Below are 9622 nucleotides of genomic sequence, written 5' to 3'. Positions count from 1 at the left end.
TTGGGTATTCTTGAATATCCACAGTAGGGCTAAATCTGTCTCAATGTCTAAGAAAGGTTAGTCAACATTCTTAGATATTGAGATGGCATGTGTGTGTATATATATATATATATATATATATATAAAATATGTATACATGAATATTATATACAAAAATACTTAAAGCTCTGCTTTCTTTTTGGAAAGTATAAGTATATATACTTTTTTTTCCCCCCAAAAAAGCAAAGCCTAACTTAAGTATTTTTGACTCATTTTGTAAAATCAAATATCAAATAGCAATTTTAGAGTGAAAACTTCAGTTTCATCATGGGAATTAATAGGCCTGTTCTAAAACCTCATTTCATCATATAGGGGGTATAAAGTTCATAGCTTCAGATTGGTCACAGCAGACCTTAGGCTGAGAGAATTCCCAGGTGATGGACTTAACTGAGTTTCTCTGAAGGTCTGACTCTCTCCATGATCTCCCTGGGGACCCCAAGAGGCCAGGGAATCCTAGGGACCTGGAGATCCTAAATGACTGAGCGGTCAGCCATCCCTTGGGTAATTACAGCTGTATGTCAGGAACTAAAGAGTGACTGGGAAAGGAGTTGTTTTAGGAATTTGGAGAAGCTACGGGTTGTTTGCTTTTCTAGTATTGGTCCACTGAAATGTCTGCAGAGAAAAATGCTGGTGCCAGGCAGGCATTGCATAATCAGATACTGGGCTAAACTATTAAAACTGGGGATAAACAATGTGAGGAGTAGCATAAAATGTGAGTCATTTAAAAAATGGATTTAATATCAGGCTTTGTGAATTATATTTGATGTTTCACCAATTATGCTCTCATATCTTTAGGAGAAACAATGAACTGTCTGTGATATGAAGAAACAATCAAGGAAAAAGTACCACTTTATTTCTGTGTAATAGCTACGTAACCTATGCAGAAAACACAAAATGATTGTGGAAAAATATGAGAAATAAAATAATTTTTCATTGTCCTTTTAAAGCAGTAGTTTATGAGTGTGTGTGGCCTTTTGTAAGCTTTTAGAAAGAGTTCCTGTGTGCATGTGCGTTTGTTTGTGTCCAGGGTTGCTGTTTCTAGATCCAGTATACAAATTTCTCTCTCTCCTTTCAAATAACACCTAGAAGACCTGTACACTTTTTAACAAAGTGGTGCAATGCCCTTGGCCCTATTTTACCAGCTCTCAACAGCTAGAGGCCTACACCCCCCTTTGTAAAGAGTATTTCTCAGTAAGTTATTATATGAGCAGCAACTGGCGAGTACAGCTTGTGATGTTAGAAATGCTAATAATTGCCTTACCTCTTCCTTCTCAGCACTTTGCAGGTCACGCCATTCCTCAGTTACATGGCCAAAATCCACTGTGTTCATAGGGACTTTAAATTCTCCAATGATGTCATGCTTAGAGAAACGATCAAAATCATATACAGCCATCACCAGGGTTTTGCCACCCAATTCCGAGTATGGCACCTAAATAAAAAGCAATGAGGATAAAATATCCAGTCATAAAAATGCTTAAAACATGTTACTTGTTCATGGTGCTTAATTTAATATTTATGTTGCATAAACAGAACAGGGATATAATTTTGTTTTTGGTTATTTTTTAAATTGAGACTTTTGACAAACTGCTTGAGGCTAAAATTACTTGAGAGAAAATGGGAATTTTTAGTGATTTATTGCTTTATCTCAAAGTTCTAGAAGCTGTTAGCATTATTAATAATGGATCCTGCTATTAGTCATGCTATGAATCCTTAAGATTAATAAAAGAATAAACAAGCCAATTGCATCTGACTATAAATAAGTTTTTCTTGTAGAATATTGTGTTGTTATTGTTGTTATAAGTTATATTGTCAGGGTGTAACTTACTGAGGGGCAAATAACTTTTTTCAAATGTTCCATTAACTCTTTCAAGGCATTTAAATGCCACAGTTCAATGGAGCAATGATTTATTAAAGACTATGCAAGGAGTCTGAAAGGATTGAAATGATATTCACAAGTGCCTCACCTACTCCTTAAAATAATTTGTTGATTGACAAGAACTGACTAGGAAATTGATGTTTTGAATATCAGAGGTGCATTATAATATGGGTTTTGAAGTTCATTCTTGGGTATGACATGTTTTAGGATGAGTGGTGGCAAAAGGCCAAGAACTGATGAATTCTCCAGCTGTTCAAATATATCTGGGACAGATGCTATGGGTTGGGATGTTTATTAGTGACATTTTTAATATTCAGTGAGAGCAGTGCAATCCAAGTAAGCTACACTTCAGTAACTGGGTAGAAATACCTAATTAAGAAATTGTTTAGACTTGTCTTAAAGGTTTGATCAATTTTCATACACTTCCTATTATTTTATCAGTGTAAATGGTTGTCTTATGCTTCAGCAAACATTTCTCAATTAACTGTATATTAAGGAGGGAAGAAAAGGAAGAATATTAGGCCATCTACATAGAAGAAATTTTAGTTTTCCAAAGAGTTTTTCTTTTCTGTCATTTATGTATCATCTGTTTGGAATCTGATTATTTTATTAAGACATTATGATTAAAAAGTAAGCATCATACTTTTTCCATTTTAGAAGGAATGGAAAACAAACCCTTCCAAAGGGCTGACTCTCAAAGAAAGAAACAAAATATTTTAGAGTAGGGATTAAACCCTTGAAAATTTTATTGTATATCTAAAATCTCTCTAGACTTTCTAATGATTGTACTCAAAGAGCCAACAGTCAAAAATCTGGGCTTGGTGTCAGACAGACCTTGTACCAGATTTGGACTTTCCAACTAAAGGGCTTGGGGCACATGATTAAACATCAGTTTATTCATCTATTAAATTGTGATAATACTGTAATAATGGCTGCTTCATGGGGCTGTTTTGGGGATGAATGAATATATGTAAAACACCTAGCGCAGAAGAAGCCCTTGAAAATATTTATTGTTTGAATGATTACTAGCTCCTTCAGATAACTGTTTGGAGGAAAAGAAGACGAATTTAGTTTCAGGCATGTTGAGTTCCTGTTCAGTGTTTAAATCCATTGTAAAGCCAGCCCTCTTTAAAGTCTTTTATACTTCCATTCCTATATCATATTGCCTCTTGGCATTTCAAGATGAGTAATCTACAATGTCTAACCAGCTCTCTAGAAAAACTGAAGTGTTTTTAAATATAGCAGAATATATTATACTGTGGATTATGTGCAGTTTGATCAACCTGTCTGAAATAAAATGAAACTTGATACAAATGTATAGAGAATTCAAAAATTTCAATAATTATACTTGGTTTTATAGAAATTATTAATAAAATTATTAGCATTTTTTTAAAGAAATAATAATGTAGGTAATGCAATATAAAACAAAGCCCCAATACATTAGCTCATATAATTTAAGAATTTCCTCACTAAGTTTTGGTCAGAAACTGCTGACCTAAGTTAAGGTTAATAAATAGATGAATAAAACAACTGTGATTACTATTACAATATTTTTAAAATTTTATTTCCACTTTATGTTTTGTGGTATGTTGGCTACAGTGATTAAGCTTCATGAGCAAATACTCTTCATGAGCTGAGTATTTCCAGAATGTCTTTACTGCTACTTTAAATTCACTGTCTAGGTACAGCAAAACCAGATTTTAAATAAGATTACTGACAATCCATGAGGGACCTTTGTCTTGAAAACTCAGAAATTTTAGAGTGAATAGAAAGACACTTCCCCTTTACATAATTGAAAACAAGGTTTGAGAAAATGACTCATGCCCTCATTTTCAATTTATTTCATCCCAGAATGTTTGCTAACACAAGGCACATGCTAAGCCTGGCTGATGGACACGGTGATTTTGAATTAGCCTGCTGGCATATTCACAGACATTTCATTTTTCACAAACATATTGTTCTGAGTAATGCATTAGAAAGTTTTTTTTCACATGTTAAAGATATCCACCAAAAGAATTGTTTTTATGAATGATTTCAAGCCAAGATCCACAAAGATCCTGGAGACCTGCAAGGCATGTTTTCCTGATGAGATATGAAATGGCTGGAATCTCTATTATTGTTTGTCAACTGAGGTGCCTCAACAAGATGAAGAACATCAGAGCAGAACCTAGAGTAAAGGACAAAGGCTAGAAATGCAAAAAAACAGTGTGTTCATATTCCTTTTATTGATTAGTTAAGAAGAATGACTTTAACGTGCTCAAACTGCCCTTCTACACACAGAATTTTGTTACAAGAGTCATGTCTATTTGTACCATTTAAGCATTGGGACATAGCTTACTTAATCCTGGGATTGCAACAGATGTACCTATTTTCACGAACTTTGAAATTTAGAAAAATAATGATTTCATTCTTTTGGCTTTATGTTAGGTAGGGATCTCACTTTTTAGATGTGACTATGACATCCTAGTCATGTTCTAGTCAATTCCATTCCGAAATGACTGAACTGAATCGTACTCTGAACACACTGAAAGGCAATATTGAATCTTGACTGTAGTGAAGATACGAATTTTGCATGTTCTTACTGGAATTATTGTGAGTCCCTGAACAAGCATTCATGTGCATGTCTATGTATGTGACAGGATGAGATCAGTCTTTTAACTAAAACAACAAAGGAAAGGTTATAAATAAATATTAAAAAATACCTTGAAAGTAAATTGCTCATTGAAGACAGGATTAAGGGTTTTTCGGTGGACTTTTGTCTCAAATTTCTTCTTCTTATCAGGTAGCAGAAACACTTTCACATAAGGATCAGATGTGCCCCCCATGTCCAAGGCGGGCAGTTCGGCAGCCTGAATGATCCCTACCAGCAGCTGAAATAAATGAGAGGATACAGCAAACATAAATATTAGTGGACGTTTTGGAAAAGATCGATTTGTTCACAATGCTGCATATTGGAATTTCTCCCTCTTCCTATTTCGTTTTAATAAACTCTTATTCTCTTATGAATCTGAATACAGAAGGCAAATGAAGTGAGCTATGTAGACTTCGGAAACCCAATTATGACAGATGCAGGCTCTGGGAAGCCTGGTTTTAAGCACAAAGGAGGCTTTTTAAAAGGTTGCTGGTTGCAGTTAAATATGGAGTTCATTTTTGCAAAAGAGTTGTAATCAAATAACTTTCCAGTTGCTAAAAACCCTTGTGCATTGTTTTTCTTTCCAGAGCATGATTTGTAAGTGAAAATACATTGTTAAGCAATCGCAAGTTTGTAATTATAAAGTGGGAAGCTTTTATTCTTTATCAAAGCCTCAGACCAGCTGAGTAGAAATTTCTTAGAAATTGGGTAGCATTTTGAGATAAAAAATAAGATCTTCTAGTTTCTATTATATTTGACCTTCACTTGGGCGCTGGCTACATTTATTTTAACTTACAGTAGAATGATTATTATCTGTGAGATTCTGTGTTTAAATATAGGACATGGAGTCAAAGAAATGTAATTTCAGCTTCATAGGGAGGAAGGGAGATTGGAGGTGAGGTTTTCTAATGTTGAGTAACTATGTTTTTTATTTTTTCCAAGCACCACAGAACTATCTACATTTCTTTAAGTCTGTTTTCTTACTGATGCGTCCTTAAGCCTCATTATGAATATTAAAGTATTATGGCATTGTTAATATTTTTGCAAAGAAAAAAGAGGTGTGTGTACACCATCATAGATACTCTGTCATTAGAGATTTTGCGTCAACAGACTGATTTAGATCCATACAGGAAACAAAGTAGACTCTTATTGTTATTCAAGGTATATGCCATTTGGTAAATGCAGTAACACCACAGGTTTTTACATCACAGTCTGAGAATTTGAGTTCATGCCTTTTTAACTAGTAGAGTAAAACAGCAATTCACCTCCTTAAAAAAAAAGCATAGCCATTTTAATTGTGACTCACCATGTACTTAAGTGCATTTTGGCTAGGTGGCTCAATTTTTAACATGGACCAATAACCTGAATGATTATGTTGTTTCCATTTTAATGCTTCAATATCTTTTTTGTGGAATCATGATATGACAGTGGCAATAAGAATGCTAGATTGTAGGTACACAAAACACAGACAGACGGTCAAAAAATAGCTAAAATAGGCATCAGATTATAAAGACATGATTAGTAAAGCAAACAGTCTGTCTGTCTGTTTGCTAAATTTGTATTTGGTATTTACCTTTATGCAGCAATGCGAATAAATAAGATTCTATTTCCTCATCCTCACTTTTTATAACCAATTTTCTTTTGAGCAGAAAATAACACGAGAGAGATGGCTTCAACTCTTTAGAAGCTAGATGATTTATGATTTAGAGTTTTCGGATATTTTGTTAATAAAGAATGAGGTTACTTTTTCCAACCTTGTTCTGACTTCTGCCTAAGAGATAAATATCACATTTCTCTCTACCATGAAAGTGTCTTAATTAAAATATGTTAGGGTTGTCTTTTAGTTTTGGTAAGCAAACATACATATTTGATCCAAACTTTATGAAGTTTTTCAGACTTTATCTTCCTGCCTCTTAGGAATCACTTTATAAATCAAATGAGAATATTTGGGAAAAAAATCAATGCGTAATGTTTTAAAAATTCATCAGTTTCTCAGAATGAAATAACTTTTTAGATTTGATGTTTGCTGGAAAGGGAACAGTAAATGTACTCTTACTATATTTTAGTAAAAATATTTTCAGTGTTATTATTTTCTTAAAAATGCTACTTTATAAAATGATACTTACAGTATTAATAATTAAAGCTAACTTAAAAGCTTCAAAATTATGACTAACCAGGATGAGACACCACTAGATTTCCACTGGAAAATATGAATGGTCAATAAATGATGAGAAAAGTATTGGATGCATATAGAAAGTCGGATTAATTTTTTGGAAAATATGTTATACATTAAGACGAATATAAGTTGTCCTTGATCTTTCCTAGAATATATCAATAAGAGGTTTTGCTCCTAACCAAATCCTGACGCTCAAATTTTAGTAGAAGTGATAGAAATGATCACAAATGTCATATGTAATTAAGTAAAAATGGTAGACTTATAAACCTGAACCTGTAAACCAATAATGTAGTTTTCTAGAACGTATTATGTAATAACTAGCCAGGGCTATAATGAAGCTGATCAAAAAATTATTTTTACTATGACAGCATATTTACACATTCTTCATGAGGAACCCTCTGGAAACTTCAGAAAGTGAAGACATTATTTGAACTGTCAATTCCTAAATAAAACACAGAATTTCTGCAACTGCTTAGAGCTCTCACAGCACTACTGACTTTGGATGTTAGTCATCAAAGATGAGCATTGGTGTTTTATTTATTTATTGTTCATTCCTCATCAAACTGGAAATCATTAACACATGCTGCATTACTAGTAACTGTATTTATTTTACATTCATCAGTTCTTCTTTACCCAAAAAGGTAAGTGAAGCAAAATGAACTGGAGAGGTTTAAAACTTTCCTACTTGGAGAAGGGCTATGTCTTACACATTTTTAAATTAAATTACATTAAATTAAATTTTTTTTGAGACGGAGTCTCGCTCTGTTCCCCAGGCTGGACTGCAGTGGTTTGATCTCAGCTCACTGCAAGCTCCGCCTCCCGGGTCCACGCCATTCTCCTGCCTCAGCCTCCGGAGTAGCTGGGACTACAGGCGCCCGCCACCTCGCCCGGCTAGTTTTTTGTATTTTTAGTAGGGACGGGGTTTCACCGTGTTAGCCAGGATGGTCTTGATCTCCTGACCTCGTGATCTGCCCACCTCAGCCTCCCAAAGTGCTGGGATTATAGGTGTGAGCCACCGCGCCCAGTCTGTCTTACAGATTTTTAAAAACCTGATCTCTAATTTAGCCTATTCCCCTAATTCTTATCCAGCTTTCACATTTCTGTAACAATTCAGAAGGTAAGGAACATTTTCATCAATGTTGTGGATCCTGGAATGTCTTCGAATGTAAAGTGACTTTTAACAGTTATCTTTCATCAATCTCTATTTTATTGACAGGTAGTCAATAAAAGGTAGCCACTATTATTCATCTAGGTGGCATTTCATGACTTTACGAGAAATTGAAGCAAAAATGCCTGTTTTGTTACCTTCTTAATTCCTTGTCACTTTTTGGGCAATATTCCTAGGCACTAGAAGTAAGTCTCTGGTCTTCTCACTCTTTTAGAATTGCTATCTCATTAGCACTAGGAGTTTCACCTAGTACCATATAAGGCAATCCTGCTTTTAAATTGAAAGGACCAGAGTCAATTTTTCATCTTTGATCCCTTATCAAATCATTCTATCGTTTTTCAAAACTTTGGCTAGAATAGTGGCCGAACTCAAAGGACCCTAGCCCTGTCTAGTTCTAAATCTGTAGAGTCCAAGGGAGGTTGCTGCAGCTCGGGCTGAGGGAGCTGAGAAGGTGAGACTGTGGCTAGAACCTCTCAGAAGCAGACCGACTGCTTCAAGTTAATTTGTATTCTGTCTGCCTGCTGAAAGTGCCACAAGTAGATGTAATCGGTTGAATACTGTGAATTCTAATTACCAGAAGTTAAATTAGCAAGTAGGGGACTGCCTGTTCTTAGAAATTATTTCATCCATAGCGTTGATAATTGCATTTTCTCCTCGCAGCAAACAAAATATTTTAAGAAGTATCTTGCTGCAATTTCTACTTGGTAATTTCAGAAAACATAATGGAATTTGAAGACATTTCTCCACTTCAGACCTGGTTATTTTGGAAATCATAATCCAGTGAATATTGAAGTTTTCCCAGTTTCTCCTCTTCTTTGGGTTCTTCTTTTTCTTCTCCATCAGTCAATCCAGTTTCAGCATCATCATCCTTGAGGGCCTATGTATAGAGAAATGGATCACATGTGAATTTCAGTGAATTTTCATTAAAACTTAAATTGAACTGGGCCTGTAGTTACACTTCCAAGCTGTTCGAAGCAAGCACTAAGATGCTGGAAATCTGTTTGACACACATTCACATTTGCTGCTTACATATTTTTTTAAATTCCTTTTGTGCACGGAATTTTTTTCCCCAATCAGCAAGCAAAATGAAAGCGATGGAAGAAGCCCCTCAGAATATCGCAAGCAAAAAATGTAACATTTTTGCAAAGAAAGTATCAACTTGGTGTTGTATTTGGCTCTGATAAAACTGCTGCTTTCAGAGGAAAGATAAACATGCTACTAACCAGGCCAGGTTTCACATTCATGTAGTTTAAAGAGATGCTCAGCATCATATAAAGTATCGCTACATGCAGTGGAATAATTAATATCAAATGCATGGCCTTTTGTTGCCTTGTTTCCTATGAAAAAGATAGTTCAGTAATGATCCTCAGAAAATTTAAATTCCCTGTGTTTCACATCTACATTTATTATGGTATGAAAAAGAGGAAAAAAACATGCCACCAGCAAATCCATGTTTAGAGAAAAGTTCACCCCACTTCCAGTTTCAGTTTACCACTTTATTTTCATAACAGCTCCACCAAAAGCTAGGCTGAATTAAATTGATTTAAGAGTCTATTTGATATCAAAAGATAAAAAGAGTTAGGTTTGCAATTCTGTCAAAAACAAATTGGTATAAGAATTCATTTTGTATTTAAGAGCAAAATCAATTGTATTGAACTCTCAAAACTCAGTCTGACCAATTGAATACTCTTTATAACCTAAAACTTAAGTGTGCTATAAATGGAAATATTA

General features: G+C 34.6%; 1 protein-coding gene across 6 annotated transcripts in view; it reads right to left on the bottom strand.

The window, feature by feature from the left end:
• The window catches only part of SYT1 (synaptotagmin 1), a 599708-nt gene that overhangs the window by 156305 nt on the left and 433781 nt on the right, over positions 1-9622 (bottom strand). For 3 of the 6 annotated variants that reach the window (XM_045366611.2, XM_015430622.3, XM_015430624.3), the window contains 3 exons: positions 8646-8768; positions 4618-4785; positions 1301-1468 (listed from right to left, as the gene is read on the bottom strand). In XM_045366611.2, coding sequence (XP_045222546.1) covers positions 1301-1468; positions 4618-4785; positions 8646-8768 — 459 coding nt within the window. The remainder of the gene's footprint in view (positions 1-1300; positions 1469-4617; positions 4786-8645; positions 8769-9622) is intronic. The other 3 variants (XM_074007469.1, XM_015430625.3, XM_015430626.3) reach the window with 1 other exon arrangement.

Source organism: Macaca fascicularis, chromosome 11 (genome assembly GCF_037993035.2).
Source record: "Macaca fascicularis isolate 582-1 chromosome 11, T2T-MFA8v1.1".
Taxonomy (NCBI): domain Eukaryota; kingdom Metazoa; phylum Chordata; class Mammalia; order Primates; family Cercopithecidae; genus Macaca; species Macaca fascicularis.
Note: the sequence above shows the minus strand (reverse complement) of the source record. Positions and strands in the feature narration are given on the sequence as shown.